Source organism: Ostrinia nubilalis, chromosome 24, assembly GCF_963855985.1.
Source record: "Ostrinia nubilalis chromosome 24, ilOstNubi1.1, whole genome shotgun sequence".
NCBI classification, from domain to species: domain Eukaryota; kingdom Metazoa; phylum Arthropoda; class Insecta; order Lepidoptera; family Crambidae; genus Ostrinia; species Ostrinia nubilalis.
The window spans coordinates 9010959-9033160 of NC_087111.1; the positions used below are offsets into that span (position 1 = coordinate 9010959).

General features: G+C 34.4%; 1 protein-coding gene across 1 annotated transcript in view; it reads left to right on the forward strand.

Moving 5' to 3' along the window:
* The first annotated feature begins 1476 nt into the window (after window positions 1–1476).
* LOC135083657 (facilitated trehalose transporter Tret1-like) overlaps window positions 1477–22202 on the forward strand; it is a 36526-nt gene continuing 15800 nt past the window's right edge. Inside the window, exon 1 of the mRNA XM_063978364.1 lies at window positions 1477–1639. Within this exon, the coding sequence (XP_063834434.1) occupies window positions 1585–1639 (55 nt within the window). The 5' untranslated portion in view covers window positions 1477–1584. The remainder of the gene's footprint in view (window positions 1640–22202) is intronic.

Genomic DNA, 22202 nt, shown 5'->3' on the forward strand with positions numbered 1-22202 from the left:
CGGAAAAGAAAATGTTTACCATTACATTAATGGGACATAATTCAGATTTTTTAAATTGGTTCCATCGTTCTAGGTATCCAGAAATAAGCAAAATAAAAACACAATTTCGTAATATACCCAAATTAACTTAAAAACCTTTTCCAAATAAAATTAAGCACCCAGTGTCTCGACTATTATCTCAATATTCAAAAGTTTGTTTTAGAAAAAATCCTATCTTCCTAGATATTCCTATCTTCGGCCGCCTGAATGACATTCTATCACAAAAAGTTTAAAGGTCGAGTTCCTGTTTAAAATCAGGATGAATCTATCTTAAGTACTTTCCTGGGACTCACAGTATCTATAAACCTTTCATCTAAATTTGTTCAGAGTGGTAAAAGCATGAAGAAGTAACAGATAAAAAAATATTTTCTTTTTTCTTCAAATTTTCTTATTGCTCAATCAAAATAATAGATGTCGCTTTGCTAGTAAGACATTAATATTAATACCCTTTCACCCTCTTTCTTTTTATTTTGAAACAAATTCTGCGCGCTTTTTTGCGCGGGAAACAAAAAAGTTTTTTAGAAGTACATACCTAAATATAAATACACAGCACAAATCGTGGTCTGTGTCGTCACGTGTCATGCTCATGGTGGTGGTAGTTGGTAGTATGATTTTGTGGTTTACTATCTAGGGTAGTATTCAATTCAGATCAATATTCCTGTAATTATATTTTATAAGTAGGTGAGTACCATTAACTCACCACGGTACTCACCTACTTATAAAATAATCTTTGAGCTTTGAAACGATTTATTTAACTATTTCATTATTTATTAACCTGTAGTTTTATTAAACCCGAAATAGGTAGGTAGATAAGATAATAATGAAAAAGACTGCACGACTAAAATGCAAGTTGTACATTTCTGTGTGCCTACCATGAGTTTACATTAGGTGTGCTCGCTAGCGACTGCGTAAAAAAATGACATTTAAATGTATGACATATTGTGCAGCGCCCCTAGCGGCTACTTTCAAGAAATAAAATCTTCATAGAATTTTTTGACGTAGGTATTCGCTAGCGAGCTCACCTAACGTAAACTCATGGTAGGCACCAGTAGGCACACTGGTAGGTGGGTAGCTTACCTACAAACATACCCACCATCGAGTTCAATGACGGTTGTTTTGACCACTCTCCCGCGAAATTTCACAACATCAAATCCGGTTTGGCAAACATCATAGACGTTTTGACAGCCGATGTGATACATGTCCTAGTGCCATTGAACTTAGCTGATATCCTACTTACATAACTCGCAATGTATTGCTGCAAATTAGAATTGTTGTGATGACGACAAGTGCGGTGACTGTCAAGGACCGTGGACGAGGTTACTTTTATTTCGATAGCCTTTAAGCTCATTGCTATAAGATTCAAAATAAAGTCTTTTTGTTCTCAATAGTCACTTGCAGGATGGATTGTTGAGAGTTTACTACAAGAGCCACAAGATCATAGTGCGTTCGTCTACGCAAAGGCTATGTGGTTTTGAAATCTATTTTGCTTTAAAATAATTCGTGCGTGAGATTAATAAATAAATAGAGTTAAATTCGCCAGTGATAATGTTGGATTTCCTACAAAATCCAGTTTTGAAGCAGTATGCTGCTGTGATTGTTGGTAAATACGAAACCCTTTTTTATTTCCTACTCGCAGAATAGTAACAAAAAAGTTTGGTCATAGTTCATGATTGTCAGGTCATAGTTAAACATAATCAGAACAGTAAACTGCTGAATTTATCATAACAAGGATAATTTTCTATTCAATTAAGTTATTTTTGTAATTTTAAGTTTTTTAAAAATTACTTTACCTAGTTACTACGATTAAAAAAATATAAACCCTCCTTCTGGCCGTAGTCGGGCTTAGTCGGAAGTTGATTTTTACTATTGTTTTATTATATTATTATTATTATACGTTATTACAGTGTTAGCGAATATTTTACTGATAGTTAGCGATTATTTTATTTACTTGACATTATGATTATAAATAATTTGTTCTAATAATTCTTACTCGTAAATTGATCGATTAATATTAATGTATTGCATTTATTGTACACTGGTACAATCCTCGGTATAATATAATTAGAACTTACTCAGTGAATACCTGTAAGTAATAACATGACATTTTTGTTCCGCAAATAAAAATAATTGACTTGATACTTTCGCCTTTTTGCTGTCTTAATTTTTTTTATTGGTTTACGTATTTTTTTATCACTTTTATGAATGAAAAGTTTAACAATAGGCAATATAATAATCAGTCAGAAAATGGAAATGATATTCTTAATTTATTTTTGCCTTAATTTTACGAATACGCGACGCGATAGGTCAGTGGCTACTTGCTCAGTTATGGAGGTGTTGGGTTCTTCTACCCGGATAATTTCGTAGTACATAGTTGGTAGCAGATTTAAATTCTCACAATATTTAATTGAAGAAATAAAATCTAAATATTATAAAAGGAGAAACTGACTGACTTAGTGACAGATCAAGGCACAGCCTAAACGGCTAAACGTAGGCACTTGAAATTTGGAAAGGACGTAGCTTAGGTACCGTAGAGGTGCACTAAGAAAGGAATTCCCGAAATTCCCACGGGATCGGGAATTAGCGTGAAAATCCTTTTGTATGAAAAATCTAAACCGCTTAAGTTAGACGCTTGAAATTTGGCATGCAGGTACCTTATCTGTTATGTTGGTGAGAAATAAACATTACTTTACTTTAAACTTCCAGACATCCAGACATCCAAACTTTCGCATTTATAATATTAGTAGTATAAAATTATGTAATGTAGAACGGCTATAAACGAGGTCACAAAATTCGGAAAGAACATAGTGAAATCTATTTATTCACCAATTTTCAAAAATTCCGGAAAACCTTCAAAGTAAAATTAACAAATAACTGGACTATTTACTCGTTATTGAGCACAGAGACACAAACTTGGTTATTTTTCCAATAAATTTATATTTTTTTTAAGTGCATAAATTAGTGCACAAAATTGGCAATAGGTGGCATAATAATGGTTACTTTTTAGCGCCTAGTTTGAAATGTGATTGAACGATGACAACAAACAACAGTGTTGTCAGTTAGGTAAAATTTTATTTTAGTTGGAAAAAGACAAAAAGTGGTAAATGGGTTAACGTGCGGGGGCTGCAAAATCATGTTGTGACGTCACGCGCGAATATTGGAAATTTTTGAAAATTTGAAAAAGTCCGTAAACTTCTCGAGGCTCTATCTTCGGTAATACTGGATGGATTGAGGTGAAATAAAAACTAGTGTAACTAATGTGTGTGATCTAAACTTTAAATTAAGTCATAATTTAACTTAATATTACAACTTATGCGTGTTGTCTTGATATTTTCATAAAAATATCTTCAGGTAATTTTTAATCTCCAGTGCAGGAGTCCTACTAAGTAAGTACGCCCCTAAACCAGCGGCAAATGGAGGATTTTAGGCCCCGATTCGCTAATTTGTAATGTCTCCAATTTATTCGCGTCTCGTCTCACAGATCGCAATTATTAAAGTTCACGCGAAAAAAGGGTCTAATCCACTTTGATCACCTGGCTTTGATGACCCAGGTGATAAAAGTGGACTCCAGTTAAATTATTATTTTAGTGTCCTTTGGTCACCTATAAATAAATCATACCTCTGAATAGTCACGCATGTCCAATTTGTTTGTTGCTGTTTTTAGAAAATATCAAAAATGTTACAAAACAAAATAATGTAAGTACAACAATTGGACATGTGACTATTCAGAGGAGGTGTGATTTGTTTGTAGATGATCAAAGGACACTAAAATAATAATTTAACTGGAGTCCACTTTTATCACCCAGGGCATCGTATCCGTGGATGATCAAAGGACATTAAATTGTCATTGGAAGTCCACTTTGATCACCTGGGTGATCAAAACCAGGTGATCAAAGTGGAATAGACCGAAAAAAGACAAACAACGGATTATGCAGTTGAAAATTTTTTGCGCAATCGGGGCCCTGCACTCAGAGATTTTCTACTGACGTCTGATACTTCAGACCTCAGATCATGATCTGAGCTTCAGACTAACGATAGTGAGATAAGATAGAGAAGAGTAACGATAGTACACGGAACTTTTTACATTAGTTGAAAAATATTAATAAAAAAGTCTAGACTCATTCAATATTTTTCAACTAAGTAGGGTGACATTCAATTCCATACGGTATTTCGATACAGCGTCTAGACGGGTTATACCTATCATAGTAACGTAAGTGCGCCTATTAACGACCCCCCAAAATTTGTATTCTATTACCGCCCTATTTTTCTTTCTTTCATAAAACACGTTACCTAAAAAATATCTAGATATGTAAAAAGTTTATGTTCGTAAATAACCAGTAAACGGACTTATTTGTCATTAAATGGGACGCGCCCGCAACGGACGCACTTTTCATACTGACGCGCTCCCAGCTACTTAAGGTGCACCTTGTTATTAATTAGCGATTTTAACACATTTAAAATGAGTATACCAAAATGTTTTTGCATAATAATATTAATTCGTATTTTAGTTTCCATAATAAACCCTCAATATAGCCCTCTCGCTGTATTTTTGTGGCTTAAATACAATTTTAAATAAGGGCGGTAATAGAAACACTTTTCATAATTTGGTTCCTAATAACGACCCATGGCGTTGTTAGAATTTTGATTAAGTTTTTTATTTTAGTATTTATATCTTTAATTACGCATTTAACCTCCACTTTGTTGTCTTGATCGATTCATAAGAATATTTCACATAATTAAATCAATTAACGCCATACGATAATTGTCATAGGTTTGGCATAAAACTGCAATGAACATTAAAGAATATCTCTAATAATGTATGGGTCATTCCATCGTTTCGGGTGTTACGTTCGTACACACATATTCAACAATTTCATGTATTTTGAAATAGTATTTTAATAATGTTAGTGCCTTAATCTGTCCGTTTTTAGTTGTTTTATCTAAATAATAAAGTTTGTACAGCTTAGAATGTAGGATAACGAAAATATGAGTCGAAAAGTGTGCGTTTCGGGCGTTACGAGATTTTGCCTCTATGTTCTGACTGTTGCTGCATTTACTCGAAATTTAGCGAATTTTCTTAAGGAATCATACCTAAAACTCACAGGACTTCTAAAGTATGAAATTTACAAACCATGTAACATACAATCACTGTTAAATAAAACGTTTTACCATTTTTTTATAAATTTTTTCTTTGTTTCGGGTGTTACAATGGTTCTGTTTCGGGTGTTACGAGTACGAAAATTCAACGCGTTTTATCGATAAAATCGGTGTTTTATTAGTTTGTAGGTACTTCAAAATAAGGGGTTAGTCCCAACGGCCCCGGTGGATCTGCCCCGTCAACGGGGCGGATGGGAAAAAGTGTTTCAACGACCCCGGTAGTCATAGTCTTAGCGTTCAACGGGGTGGATGGAACACATCAAGTGTCAACCACCCCGGTATATCGTTTAACGGGGCGGATGGATCAAATCAAGTTTCAACCACCCCGGTATTTCACTAAACGTGAAAGATGACACAGATCTAAAAGGTTCCACCTCGGTATTGCATACCGAAAATAAAACCTGCTAATAAAATAAAAAAATAATATGTAAATAATAATCAGTTTTATTTAACAGTCACTGTTTAAAAAATCTTCAGCATAAAAGTAAGTTTTATTGTCACAAAATATTATGGTCATAAAATATAGATTACGTTTAGAATCACAGATGCGCAATTGCATTAATCAGTCAATATTCATAACACTCTAATAGTCTAATGTGATAAAAAGTCACTCTAAAACTCCTCACTAACAAAATAATAACAAGGAAATCTAAAATTGTTACAAAATATTATTATTATTTAAGAATCACAGATACGTAGTTACATTAATCAGGTGTTGATTAACAATAGTACTTAAACTACTACTTAAATAAATCATTAATAAGACTCCTGTAAACGATTACACTGCTGAGATGCTGACAGATTTTCTATTTGTTTTGAAATCACTTCATAATAGGAGGCGTCGCTGAGCAGTGTGTTTAACAACTCTATGATATTCGGTTGCTTTTTTTAATTGTTTTATTAAGCTTTTTGTGCCACGCCTCAAGCATATAAGTATTCCGGTGTCTCTCTCCGAATACGCACCAGATTGGAATAAACTCGTCTCGTAACCACTGACTGAGCATATATTTGCGGAAAAGCTACAGCAACCGAATATCATAGAGTTGTTAAACACACTGCTCAGCGACGCCTCCTATTATGAAGTGATTTCAAAACATGTAGAAATCTGTCAGCATCTCAGCAGTGTAATGGTTTACAGGAGTCTTTACTTTGGCACAACTTTATTGTAGAAAATACAAAGGAATTTTTGAATGGCCAAATGACAGTAGGACATTTTCTAAAAAGTTTACGATAGTTATTAATTGATTAACCAATGAAGACCGATTAAAGTACGAATATTAGATTATAGAAGTAATAATCATATTTTTTTACAATTATATTTTGTGTCAATTTTACAAATTATTCTTTTGTTGTTAATGATTTATTTAATAAGATAATAGTTTAAGCACTAGTGTTAATCAACAACTGGTTAATGTAAGTAACTACGTCTCTGTGATTCTAAAGTAATAATTATTATATTCTGTAATAATTTGAGATTTTTTTTGTTGTTATTATTTGTTAGTAAACGTAGTTTAAGAGTTACTTTTAATTACATTAAAGTGTTTATTGACTGATTAATGTTATTGCGCGTCTGTGATTACTAATAATCATAATTTGTTACCGTAATATTTTTATGTCAGTTTTAGAATACTTTTTTTCGTTATTAATGATTTATTTAAGTAGTAGTATAAGTACTATATTATTGTTAATCAACACCTGATTAATGTAACTACGTATCTGTGATTCTTAAATAATAATTAAATTATTATTTAAGAATGGATGGATCGTTTGTCGGAAACCTAGATGGATCGTTTGTCCGAGGTAGACATACTTGTCAACAATCTCGAGAGTTGAGCTCCCAACTGAAACTGGGTAGGGCGCAACATGGACATTCGACATAAGCTTCGTTTTGTCCATGTTCATCCTCAGGCCTACCTGTTGGGAAACTCGATTAAGGTCTTCGAGCATTGTGCCAAGATCTTCCAACGATTCTGCTATGACCACAATATCGTCGGCAAACCGAAGGTGAGTGATGTACTCGCCATTAATGTTTATGCCGAATCCTTTCCATTCCAGGAGTTTGAAAGCGTCTTCCAATGCAGCGGTGAACAGTTTCGGAGGTATAACATCTCCCTGCCTAACACCTCGCTGCAGTGGAATCGCCTTCGTGCTCTGCTCCTGTACTCGGACCGACATGGTGGCGTTTTTGTACAAGCACTTCAGCACCTCGATATACCGATAGTCAATACGGCACCGCTGGAGAGATTGTAACACTGCCCAAGTCTCAATCGAATCGAAGGCCTTCTCATAGTCCACGAACGCCAAGCATAGTGGCAAGTTATACTCCTCAGTCTTCTGTATAACCTGTCGCAGCGTATGGATGTGGTCTATGGTACTATAACCTTTTCGGAATCCGGCTTGTTCGGGAGGCTGGAAGTCATCGAACCTACGCGCGAGACGGTTCGTGATGAGTCTCGAAAACAGTTTGTAGACATAACTCAGATTTTATCACTATTTAGTTCCAAAGTTTTTTATACAAAAAGTAATTAAAAATCTTTATTAAGTTCTGGCAGTTAGTCAAAACAAAGTGTGTATCGACTATGTTATGACACAAAATCATTAATGGACAATAATTATTTTAATGCTATAAAAATTGACGAAACTGGATTTATCAAGTTTTACAAAAATAAATCTTCCAAAGTACGGCAGATATCCATTGAGCGATTTTTGCATAATATAGTATAAGTCGCGGCCAATATCGCCATGCTAGTATGGACACTTAATGACTTTTTGTAGTTAATGACTTCTTGCAATCAGCCGACGTTATATTTTGTAACAATTTTAGATTTCCTTGTTATTATTTGTTAGTGAGGAGTTTTAGAGTTACTTTTTATCACATTAGACTATTACAGTGCTATTAATATTGACTGATTAATGCAATTACGCATCTGTGATTCTAAAAGTAATCTTTAAGTTTACGACCATAATATTTTGTGACAGTTAAACTTACTTTTATTGTTAATCAACAATTGATTAATGTAACTACGTATCTGTGATTCTTGAATAATAATAATAATATTTTGTAACAATTTTAGAGTTACTTTTTATCACATTAGACTATTAGAGTGTTATTAATATTGACTGATTAATGCAATTGCGCATCTGTGATTCTAAACGTAATCTATATTTTATGACCATAATATTTTGACAATTAAACTTACTTTTATGCTGAAGATTTTTTAAACAGTGACTGTTAAATAAAACTGATTATTATTTACATTTTTATTTTATTTTATTAACAGGTTTTATTTTCGGTATGCAATACCGAGGTGGAACCTTTTAAATCTGTGTCATCCTTCACTTTTAGTGAAATACCGGGGTGGTTGAAACTTGATTTGATCCATCCGCCCCGTTAAACGATATACCGGGGTGGTTGACACTTGATGTGTTCCATCCACCCCGTTAAACGCTCAGACTATGACTACCGGGGTCGTTGAAACACTTTTTCCCATCCACCCCGTTGACGGGGCAGATCCACCGGGGCCGTTGGGACTAACCCAAAATAAGGGTTAGTCCCAACGGCCCCGGTGGATCTGCCCCGTCAACGGGGCGGATGGGAAAAAGTGTTTCAACGACCCCGGTAGTCATAGTCTTAGCGTTCAACGGGGTGGATGGAACACATCAAGTGTCAACCACCCCGGTATATCGTTTAACGGGGCGGATGGATCAAATCAAGTTTCAACCACCCCGGTATTTCACTAAACGTGAAAGATGACACAGATCTAAAAGGTTCCACCTCGGTATTGCATACCGAAAATAAAACCTGCTAATAAAATAAAAAAATAATATGTAAATAATAATCAGTTTTATTTAACAGTCACTGTTTAAAAAATCTTCAGCATAAAAGTAAGTTTTATTGTCACAAAATATTATGGTCATAAAATATAGATTACGTTTAGAATCACAGATGCGCAATTGCATTAATCAGTCAATATTCATAACACTCTAATAGTCTAATGTGATAAAAAGTCACTCTAAAACTCCTCACTAACAAAATAATAACAAGGAAATCTAAAATTGTTACAAAATATTATTATTATTTAAGAATCACAGATACGTAGTTACATTAATCAGGTGTTGATTAACAATAGTACTTAAACTACTACTTAAATAAATCATTAATAAGACTCCTGTAAACGATTACACTGCTGAGATGCTGACAGATTTTCTATTTGTTTTGAAATCACTTCATAATAGGAGGCGTCGCTGAGCAGTGTGTTTAACAACTCTATGATATTCGGTTGCTTTTTTTAATTGTTTTATTAAGCTTTTTGTGCCACGCCTCAAGCATATAAGTATTCCGGTGTCTCTCTCCGAATACGCACCAGATTGGAATAAACTCGTCTCGTAACCACTGACTGAGCATATATTTGCGGAAAAGCTACAGCAACCGAATATCATAGAGTTGTTAAACACACTGCTCAGCGACGCCTCCTATTATGAAGTGATTTCAAAACATGTAGAAATCTGTCAGCATCTCAGCAGTGTAATGGTTTACAGGAGTCTTTACTTTGGCACAACTTTATTGTAGAAAATACAAAGGAATTTTTGAATGGCCAAATGACAGTAGGACATTTTCTAAAAAGTTTACGATAGTTATTAATTGATTAACCAATGAAGACCGATTAAAGTACGAATATTAGATTATAGAAGTAATAATCATATTTTTTTACAATTATATTTTGTGTCAATTTTACAAATTATTCTTTTGTTGTTAATGATTTATTTAATAAGATAATAGTTTAAGCACTAGTGTTAATCAACAACTGGTTAATGTAAGTAACTACGTCTCTGTGATTCTAAAGTAATAATTATTATATTCTGTAATAATTTGAGATTTTTTTTGTTGTTATTATTTGTTAGTAAACGTAGTTTAAGAGTTACTTTTAATTACATTAAAGTGTTTATTGACTGATTAATGTTATTGCGCGTCTGTGATTACTAATAATCATAATTTGTTACCGTAATATTTTTATGTCAGTTTTAGAATACTTTTTTTCGTTATTAATGATTTATTTAAGTAGTAGTATAAGTACTATATTATTGTTAATCAACACCTGATTAATGTAACTACGTATCTGTGATTCTTAAATAATAATTAAATTATTATTTAAGAATGGATGGATCGTTTGTCGGAAACCTAGATGGATCGTTTGTCCGAGGTAGACATACTTGTCAACAATCTCGAGAGTTGAGCTCCCAACTGAAACTGGGTAGGGCGCAACATGGACATTCGACATAAGCTTCGTTTTGTCCATGTTCATCCTCAGGCCTACCTGTTGGGAAACTCGATTAAGGTCTTCGAGCATTGTGCCAAGATCTTCCAACGATTCTGCTATGACCACAATATCGTCGGCAAACCGAAGGTGAGTGATGTACTCGCCATTAATGTTTATGCCGAATCCTTTCCATTCCAGGAGTTTGAAAGCGTCTTCCAATGCAGCGGTGAACAGTTTCGGAGGTATAACATCTCCCTGCCTAACACCTCGCTGCAGTGGAATCGCCTTCGTGCTCTGCTCCTGTACTCGGACCGACATGGTGGCGTTTTTGTACAAGCACTTCAGCACCTCGATATACCGATAGTCAATACGGCACCGCTGGAGAGATTGTAACACTGCCCAAGTCTCAATCGAATCGAAGGCCTTCTCATAGTCCACGAACGCCAAGCATAGTGGCAAGTTATACTCCTCAGTCTTCTGTATAACCTGTCGCAGCGTATGGATGTGGTCTATGGTACTATAACCTTTTCGGAATCCGGCTTGTTCGGGAGGCTGGAAGTCATCGAACCTACGCGCGAGACGGTTCGTGATGAGTCTCGAAAACAGTTTGTAGACATAACTCAGATTTTATCACTATTTAGTTCCAAAGTTTTTTATACAAAAAGTAATTAAAAATCTTTATTAAGTTCTGGCAGTTAGTCAAAACAAAGTGTGTATCGACTATGTTATGACACAAAATCATTAATGGACAATAATTATTTTAATGCTATAAAAATTGACGAAACTGGATTTATCAAGTTTTACAAAAATAAATCTTCCAAAGTACGGCAGATATCCATTGAGCGATTTTTGCATAATATAGTATAAGTCGCGGCCAATATCGCCATGCTAGTATGGACACTTAATGACTTTTTGTAGTTAATGACTTCTTGCAATCAGCCGACGTTATATTTTGTAACAATTTTAGATTTCCTTGTTATTATTTGTTAGTGAGGAGTTTTAGAGTTACTTTTTATCACATTAGACTATTACAGTGCTATTAATATTGACTGATTAATGCAATTACGCATCTGTGATTCTAAAAGTAATCTTTAAGTTTACGACCATAATATTTTGTGACAGTTAAACTTACTTTTATTGTTAATCAACAATTGATTAATGTAACTACGTATCTGTGATTCTTGAATAATAATAATAATATTTTGTAACAATTTTAGAGTTACTTTTTATCACATTAGACTATTAGAGTGTTATTAATATTGACTGATTAATGCAATTGCGCATCTGTGATTCTAAACGTAATCTATATTTTATGACCATAATATTTTGACAATTAAACTTACTTTTATGCTGAAGATTTTTTAAACAGTGACTGTTAAATAAAACTGATTATTATTTACATTTTTATTTTATTTTATTAACAGGTTTTATTTTCGGTATGCAATACCGAGGTGGAACCTTTTAAATCTGTGTCATCCTTCACTTTTAGTGAAATACCGGGGTGGTTGAAACTTGATTTGATCCATCCGCCCCGTTAAACGATATACCGGGGTGGTTGACACTTGATGTGTTCCATCCACCCCGTTAAACGCTCAGACTATGACTACCGGGGTCGTTGAAACACTTTTTCCCATCCACCCCGTTGACGGGGCAGATCCACCGGGGCCGTTGGGACTAACCCAAAATAAGGGTTAGTCCCAACGGCCCCGGTGGATCTGCCCCGTCAACGGGGCGGATGGGAAAAAGTGTTTCAACGACCCCGGTAGTCATAGTCTTAGCGTTCAACGGGGTGGATGGAACACATCAAGTGTCAACCACCCCGGTATATCGTTTAACGGGGCGGATGGATCAAATCAAGTTTCAACCACCCCGGTATTTCACTAAACGTGAAAGATGACACAGATCTAAAAGGTTCCACCTCGGTATTGCATACCGAAAATAAAACCTGCTAATAAAATAAAAAAATAATATGTAAATAATAATCAGTTTTATTTAACAGTCACTGTTTAAAAAATCTTCAGCATAAAAGTAAGTTTTATTGTCACAAAATATTATGGTCATAAAATATAGATTACGTTTAGAATCACAGATGCGCAATTGCATTAATCAGTCAATATTCATAACACTCTAATAGTCTAATGTGATAAAAAGTCACTCTAAAACTCCTCACTAACAAAATAATAACAAGGAAATCTAAAATTGTTACAAAATATTATTATTATTTAAGAATCACAGATACGTAGTTACATTAATCAGGTGTTGATTAACAATAGTACTTAAACTACTACTTAAATAAATCATTAATAAGACTCCTGTAAACGATTACACTGCTGAGATGCTGACAGATTTTCTATTTGTTTTGAAATCACTTCATAATAGGAGGCGTCGCTGAGCAGTGTGTTTAACAACTCTATGATATTCGGTTGCTTTTTTTAATTGTTTTATTAAGCTTTTTGTGCCACGCCTCAAGCATATAAGTATTCCGGTGTCTCTCTCCGAATACGCACCAGATTGGAATAAACTCGTCTCGTAACCACTGACTGAGCATATATTTGCGGAAAAGCTACAGCAACCGAATATCATAGAGTTGTTAAACACACTGCTCAGCGACGCCTCCTATTATGAAGTGATTTCAAAACATGTAGAAATCTGTCAGCATCTCAGCAGTGTAATGGTTTACAGGAGTCTTTACTTTGGCACAACTTTATTGTAGAAAATACAAAGGAATTTTTGAATGGCCAAATGACAGTAGGACATTTTCTAAAAAGTTTACGATAGTTATTAATTGATTAACCAATGAAGACCGATTAAAGTACGAATATTAGATTATAGAAGTAATAATCATATTTTTTTACAATTATATTTTGTGTCAATTTTACAAATTATTCTTTTGTTGTTAATGATTTATTTAATAAGATAATAGTTTAAGCACTAGTGTTAATCAACAACTGGTTAATGTAAGTAACTACGTCTCTGTGATTCTAAAGTAATAATTATTATATTCTGTAATAATTTGAGATTTTTTTTGTTGTTATTATTTGTTAGTAAACGTAGTTTAAGAGTTACTTTTAATTACATTAAAGTGTTTATTGACTGATTAATGTTATTGCGCGTCTGTGATTACTAATAATCATAATTTGTTACCGTAATATTTTTATGTCAGTTTTAGAATACTTTTTTTCGTTATTAATGATTTATTTAAGTAGTAGTATAAGTACTATATTATTGTTAATCAACACCTGATTAATGTAACTACGTATCTGTGATTCTTAAATAATAATTAAATTATTATTTAAGAATGGATGGATCGTTTGTCGGAAACCTAGATGGATCGTTTGTCCGAGGTAGACATACTTGTCAACAATCTCGAGAGTTGAGCTCCCAACTGAAACTGGGTAGGGCGCAACATGGACATTCGACATAAGCTTCGTTTTGTCCATGTTCATCCTCAGGCCTACCTGTTGGGAAACTCGATTAAGGTCTTCGAGCATTGTGCCAAGATCTTCCAACGATTCTGCTATGACCACAATATCGTCGGCAAACCGAAGGTGAGTGATGTACTCGCCATTAATGTTTATGCCGAATCCTTTCCATTCCAGGAGTTTGAAAGCGTCTTCCAATGCAGCGGTGAACAGTTTCGGAGGTATAACATCTCCCTGCCTAACACCTCGCTGCAGTGGAATCGCCTTCGTGCTCTGCTCCTGTACTCGGACCGACATGGTGGCGTTTTTGTACAAGCACTTCAGCACCTCGATATACCGATAGTCAATACGGCACCGCTGGAGAGATTGTAACACTGCCCAAGTCTCAATCGAATCGAAGGCCTTCTCATAGTCCACGAACGCCAAGCATAGTGGCAAGTTATACTCCTCAGTCTTCTGTATAACCTGTCGCAGCGTATGGATGTGGTCTATGGTACTATAACCTTTTCGGAATCCGGCTTGTTCGGGAGGCTGGAAGTCATCGAACCTACGCGCGAGACGGTTCGTGATGAGTCTCGAAAACAGTTTGTAGACATAACTCAGATTTTATCACTATTTAGTTCCAAAGTTTTTTATACAAAAAGTAATTAAAAATCTTTATTAAGTTCTGGCAGTTAGTCAAAACAAAGTGTGTATCGACTATGTTATGACACAAAATCATTAATGGACAATAATTATTTTAATGCTATAAAAATTGACGAAACTGGATTTATCAAGTTTTACAAAAATAAATCTTCCAAAGTACGGCAGATATCCATTGAGCGATTTTTGCATAATATAGTATAAGTCGCGGCCAATATCGCCATGCTAGTATGGACACTTAATGACTTTTTGTAGTTAATGACTTCTTGCAATCAGCCGACGTTATATTTTGTAACAATTTTAGATTTCCTTGTTATTATTTGTTAGTGAGGAGTTTTAGAGTTACTTTTTATCACATTAGACTATTACAGTGCTATTAATATTGACTGATTAATGCAATTACGCATCTGTGATTCTAAAAGTAATCTTTAAGTTTACGACCATAATATTTTGTGACAGTTAAACTTACTTTTATTGTTAATCAACAATTGATTAATGTAACTACGTATCTGTGATTCTTGAATAATAATAATAATATTTTGTAACAATTTTAGAGTTACTTTTTATCACATTAGACTATTAGAGTGTTATTAATATTGACTGATTAATGCAATTGCGCATCTGTGATTCTAAACGTAATCTATATTTTATGACCATAATATTTTGACAATTAAACTTACTTTTATGCTGAAGATTTTTTAAACAGTGACTGTTAAATAAAACTGATTATTATTTACATTTTTATTTTATTTTATTAACAGGTTTTATTTTCGGTATGCAATACCGAGGTGGAACCTTTTAAATCTGTGTCATCCTTCACTTTTAGTGAAATACCGGGGTGGTTGAAACTTGATTTGATCCATCCGCCCCGTTAAACGATATACCGGGGTGGTTGACACTTGATGTGTTCCATCCACCCCGTTAAACGCTCAGACTATGACTACCGGGGTCGTTGAAACACTTTTTCCCATCCACCCCGTTGACGGGGCAGATCCACCGGGGCCGTTGGGACTAACCCAAAATAAGGGTTAGTCCCAACGGCCCCGGTGGATCTGCCCCGTCAACGGGGCGGATGGGAAAAAGTGTTTCAACGACCCCGGTAGTCATAGTCTTAGCGTTCAACGGGGTGGATGGAACACATCAAGTGTCAACCACCCCGGTATATCGTTTAACGGGGCGGATGGATCAAATCAAGTTTCAACCACCCCGGTATTTCACTAAACGTGAAAGATGACACAGATCTAAAAGGTTCCACCTCGGTATTGCATACCGAAAATAAAACCTGCTAATAAAATAAAAAAATAATATGTAAATAATAATCAGTTTTATTTAACAGTCACTGTTTAAAAAATCTTCAGCATAAAAGTAAGTTTTATTGTCACAAAATATTATGGTCATAAAATATAGATTACGTTTAGAATCACAGATGCGCAATTGCATTAATCAGTCAATATTCATAACACTCTAATAGTCTAATGTGATAAAAAGTCACTCTAAAACTCCTCACTAACAAAATAATAACAAGGAAATCTAAAATTGTTACAAAATATTATTATTATTTAAGAATCACAGATACGTAGTTACATTAATCAGGTGTTGATTAACAATAGTACTTAAACTACTACTTAAATAAATCATTAATAAGACTCCTGTAAACGATTACACTGCTGAGATGCTGACAGATTTTCTATTTGTTTTGAAATCACTTCATAATAGGAGGCGTCGCTGAGCAGTGTGTTTAACAACTCTATGATATTCGGTTGCTTTTTTTAATTGTTTTATTAAGCTTTTTGTGCCACGCCTCAAGCATATAAGTATTCCGGTGTCTCTCTCCGAATACGCACCAGATTGGAATAAACTCGTCTCGTAACCACTGACTGAGCATATATTTGCGGAAAAGCTACAGCAACCGAATATCATAGAGTTGTTAAACACACTGCTCAGCGACGCCTCCTATTATGAAGTGATTTCAAAACATGTAGAAATCTGTCAGCATCTCAGCAGTGTAATGGTTTACAGGAGTCTTTACTTTGGCACAACTTTATTGTAGAAAATACAAAGGAATTTTTGAATGGCCAAATGACAGTAGGACATTTTCTAAAAAGTTTACGATAGTTATTAATTGATTAACCAATGAAGACCGATTAAAGTACGAATATTAGATTATAGAAGTAATAATCATATTTTTTTACAATTATATTTTGTGTCAATTTTACAAATTATTCTTTTGTTGTTAATGATTTATTTAATAAGATAATAGTTTAAGCACTAGTGTTAATCAACAACTGGTTAATGTAAGTAACTACGTCTCTGTGATTCTAAAGTAATAATTATTATATTCTGTAATAATTTGAGATTTTTTTTGTTGTTATTATTTGTTAGTAAACGTAGTTTAAGAGTTACTTTTAATTACATTAAAGTGTTTATTGACTGATTAATGTTATTGCGCGTCTGTGATTACTAATAATCATAATTTGTTACCGTAATATTTTTATGTCAGTTTTAGAATACTTTTTTTCGTTATTAATGATTTATTTAAGTAGTAGTATAAGTACTATATTATTGTTAATCAACACCTGATTAATGTAACTACGTATCTGTGATTCTTAAATAATAATTAAATTATTATTTAAGAATGGATGGATCGTTTGTCGGAAACCTAGATGGATCGTTTGTCCGAGGTAGACATACTTGTCAACAATCTCGAGAGTTGAGCTCCCAACTGAAACTGGGTAGGGCGCAACATGGACATTCGACATAAGCTTCGTTTTGTCCATGTTCATCCTCAGGCCTACCTGTTGGGAAACTCGATTAAGGTCTTCGAGCATTGTGCCAAGATCTTCCAACGATTCTGCTATGACCACAATATCGTCGGCAAACCGAAGGTGAGTGATGTACTCGCCATTAATGTTTATGCCGAATCCTTTCCATTCCAGGAGTTTGAAAGCGTCTTCCAATGCAGCGGTGAACAGTTTCGGAGGTATAACATCTCCCTGCCTAACACCTCGCTGCAGTGGAATCGCCTTCGTGCTCTGCTCCTGTACTCGGACCGACATGGTGGCGTTTTTGTACAAGCACTTCAGCACCTCGATATACCGATAGTCAATACGGCACCGCTGGAGAGATTGTAACACTGCCCAAGTCTCAATCGAATCGAAGGCCTTCTCATAGTCCACGAACGCCAAGCATAGTGGCAAGTTATACTCCTCAGTCTTCTGTATAACCTGTCGCAGCGTATGGATGTGGTCTATGGTACTATAACCTTTTCGGAATCCGGCTTGTTCGGGAGGCTGGAAGTCATCGAACCTACGCGCGAGACGGTTCGTGATGAGTCTCGAAAACAGTTTGTAGACATAACTCAGATTTTATCACTATTTAGTTCCAAAGTTTTTTATACAAAAAGTAATTAAAAATCTTTATTAAGTTCTGGCAGTTAGTCAAAACAAAGTGTGTATCGACTATGTTATGACACAAAATCATTAATGGACAATAATTATTTTAATGCTATAAAAATTGACGAAACTGGATTTATCAAGTTTTACAAAAATAAATCTTCCAAAGTACGGCAGATATCCATTGAGCGATTTTTGCATAATATAGTATAAGTCGCGGCCAATATCGCCATGCTAGTATGGACACTTAATGACTTTTTGTAGTTAATGACTTCTTGCAATCAGCCGACGTTATATTTTGTAACAATTTTAGATTTCCTTGTTATTATTTGTTAGTGAGGAGTTTTAGAGTTACTTTTTATCACATTAGACTATTACAGTGCTATTAATATTGACTGATTAATGCAATTACGCATCTGTGATTCTAAAAGTAATCTTTAAGTTTACGACCATAATATTTTGTGACAGTTAAACTTACTTTTATTGTTAATCAACAATTGATTAATGTAACTACGTATCTGTGATTCTTGAATAATAATAATAATATTTTGTAACAATTTTAGAGTTACTTTTTATCACATTAGACTATTAGAGTGTTATTAATATTGACTGATTAATGCAATTGCGCATCTGTGATTCTAAACGTAATCTATATTTTATGACCATAATATTTTGACAATTAAACTTACTTTTATGCTGAAGATTTTTTAAACAGTGACTGTTAAATAAAACTGATTATTATTTACATTTTTATTTTATTTTATTAACAGGTTTTATTTTCGGTATGCAATACCGAGGTGGAACCTTTTAAATCTGTGTCATCCTTCACTTTTAGTGAAATACCGGGGTGGTTGAAACTTGATTTGATCCATCCGCCCCGTTAAACGATATACCGGGGTGGTTGACACTTGATGTGTTCCATCCACCCCGTTAAACGCTCAGACTATGACTACCGGGGTCGTTGAAACACTTTTTCCCATCCACCCCGTTGACGGGGCAGATCCACCGGGGCCGTTGGGACTAACCCAAAATAAGGGTTAGTCCCAACGGCCCCGGTGGATCTGCCCCGTCAACGGGGCGGATGGGAAAAAGTGTTTCAACGACCCCGGTAGTCATAGTCTTAGCGTTCAACGGGGTGGATGGAACACATCAAGTGTCAACCACCCCGGTATATCGTTTAACGGGGCGGATGGATCAAATCAAGTTTCAACCACCCCGGTATTTCACTAAACGTGAAAGATGACACAGATCTAAAAGGTTCCACCTCGGTATTGCATACCGAAAATAAAACCTGCTAATAAAATAAAAAAATAATATGTAAATAATAATCAGTTTTATTTAACAGTCACTGTTTAAAAAATCTTCAGCATAAAAGTAAGTTTTATTGTCACAAAATATTATGGTCATAAAATATAGATTACGTTTAGAATCACAGATGCGCAATTGCATTAATCAGTCAATATTCATAACACTCTAATAGTCTAATGTGATAAAAAGTCACTCTAAAACTCCTCACTAACAAAATAATAACAAGGAAATCTAAAATTGTTACAAAATATTATTATTATTTAAGAATCACAGATACGTAGTTACATTAATCAGGTGTTGATTAACAATAGTACTTAAACTACTACTTAAATAAATCATTAATAAGACTCCTGTAAACGATTACACTGCTGAGATGCTGACAGATTTTCTATTTGTTTTGAAATCACTTCATAATAGGAGGCGTCGCTGAGCAGTGTGTTTAACAACTCTATGATATTCGGTTGCTTTTTTTAATTGTTTTATTAAGCTTTTTGTGCCACGCCTCAAGCATATAAGTATTCCGGTGTCTCTCTCCGAATACGCACCAGATTGGAATAAACTCGTCTCGTAACCACTGACTGAGCATATATTTGCGGAAAAGCTACAGCAACCGAATATCATAGAGTTGTTAAACACACTGCTCAGCGACGCCTCCTATTATGAAGTGATTTCAAAACATGTAGAAATCTGTCAGCATCTCAGCAGTGTAATGGTTTACAGGAGTCTTTACTTTGGCACAACTTTATTGTAGAAAATACAAAGGAATTTTTGAATGGCCAAATGACAGTAGGACATTTTCTAAAAAGTTTACGATAGTTATTAATTGATTAACCAATGAAGACCGATTAAAGTACGAATATTAGATTATAGAAGTAATAATCATATTTTTTTACAATTATATTTTGTGTCAATTTTACAAATTATTCTTTTGTTGTTAATGATTTATTTAATAAGATAATAGTTTAAGCACTAGTGTTAATCAACAACTGGTTAATGTAAGTAACTACGTCTCTGTGATTCTAAAGTAATAATTATTATATTCTGTAATAATTTGAGATTTTTTTTGTTGTTATTATTTGTTAGTAAACGTAGTTTAAGAGTTACTTTTAATTACATTAAAGTGTTTATTGACTGATTAATGTTATTGCGCGTCTGTGATTACTAATAATCATAATTTGTTACCGTAATATTTTTATGTCAGTTTTAGAATACTTTTTTTCGTTATTAATGATTTATTTAAGTAGTAGTATAAGTACTATATTATTGTTAATCAACACCTGATTAATGTAACTACGTATCTGTGATTCTTAAATAATAATTAAATTATTATTTAAGAATGGATGGATCGTTTGTCGGAAACCTAGATGGATCGTTTGTCCGAGGTAGACATACTTGTCAACAATCTCGAGAGTTGAGCTCCCAACTGAAACTGGGTAGGGCGCAACATGGACATTCGACATAAGCTTCGTTTTGTCCATGTTCATCCTCAGGCCTACCTGTTGGGAAACTCGATTAAGGTCTTCGAGCATTGTGCCAAGATCTTCCAACGATTCTGCTATGACCACAATATCGTCGGCAAACCGAAGGTGAGTGATGTACTCGCCATTAATGTTTATGCCGAATCCTTTCCATTCCAGGAGTTTGAAAGCGTCTTCCAATGCAGCGGTGAACAGTTTCGGAGGTATAACATCTCCCTGCCTAACACCTCGCTGCAGTGGAATCGCCTTCGTGCTCTGCTCCTGTACTCGGACCGACATGGTGGCGTTTTTGTACAAGCACTTCAGCACCTCGATATACCGATAGTCAATACGGCACCGCTGGAGAGATTGTAACACTGCCCAAGTCTCAATCGAATCGAAGGCCTTCTCATAGTCCACGAACGCCAAGCATAGTGGCAAGTTATACTCCTCAGTCTTCTGTATAACCTGTCGCAGCGTATGGATGTGGTCTATGGTACTATAACCTTTTCGGAATCCGGCTTGTTCGGGAGGCTGGAAGTCATCGAACCTACGCGCGAGACGGTTCGTGATGAGTCTCGAAAACAGTTTGTAGACATAACTCAGATTTTATCACTATTTAGTTCCAAAGTTTTTTATACAAAAAGTAATTAAAAATCTTTATTAAGTTCTGGCAGTTAGTCAAAACAAAGTGTGTATCGACTATGTTATGACACAAAATCATTAATGGACAATAATTATTTTAATGCTATAAAAATTGACGAAACTGGATTTATCAAGTTTTACAAAAATAAATCTTCCAAAGTACGGCAGATATCCATTGAGCGATTTTTGCATAATATAGTATAAGTCGCGGCCAATATCGCCATGCTAGTATGGACACTTAATGACTTTTTGTAGTTAATGACTTCTTGCAATCAGCCGACGTTATATTTTGTAACAATTTTAGATTTCCTTGTTATTATTTGTTAGTGAGGAGTTTTAGAGTTACTTTTTATCACATTAGACTATTACAGTGCTATTAATATTGACTGATTAATGCAATTACGCATCTGTGATTCTAAAAGTAATCTTTAAGTTTACGACCATAATATTTTGTGACAGTTAAACTTACTTTTATTGTTAATCAACAATTGATTAATGTAACTACGTATCTGTGATTCTTGAATAATAATAATAATATTTTGTAACAATTTTAGAGTTACTTTTTATCACATTAGACTATTAGAGTGTTATTAATATTGACTGATTAATGCAATTGCGCATCTGTGATTCTAAACGTAATCTATATTTTATGACCATAATATTTTGACAATTAAACTTACTTTTATGCTGAAGATTTTTTAAACAGTGACTGTTAAATAAAACTGATTATTATTTACATTTTTATTTTATTTTATTAACAGGTTTTATTTTCGGTATGCAATACCGAGGTGGAACCTTTTAAATCTGTGTCATCCTTCACTTTTAGTGAAATACCGGGGTGGTTGAAACTTGATTTGATCCATCCGCCCCGTTAAACGATATACC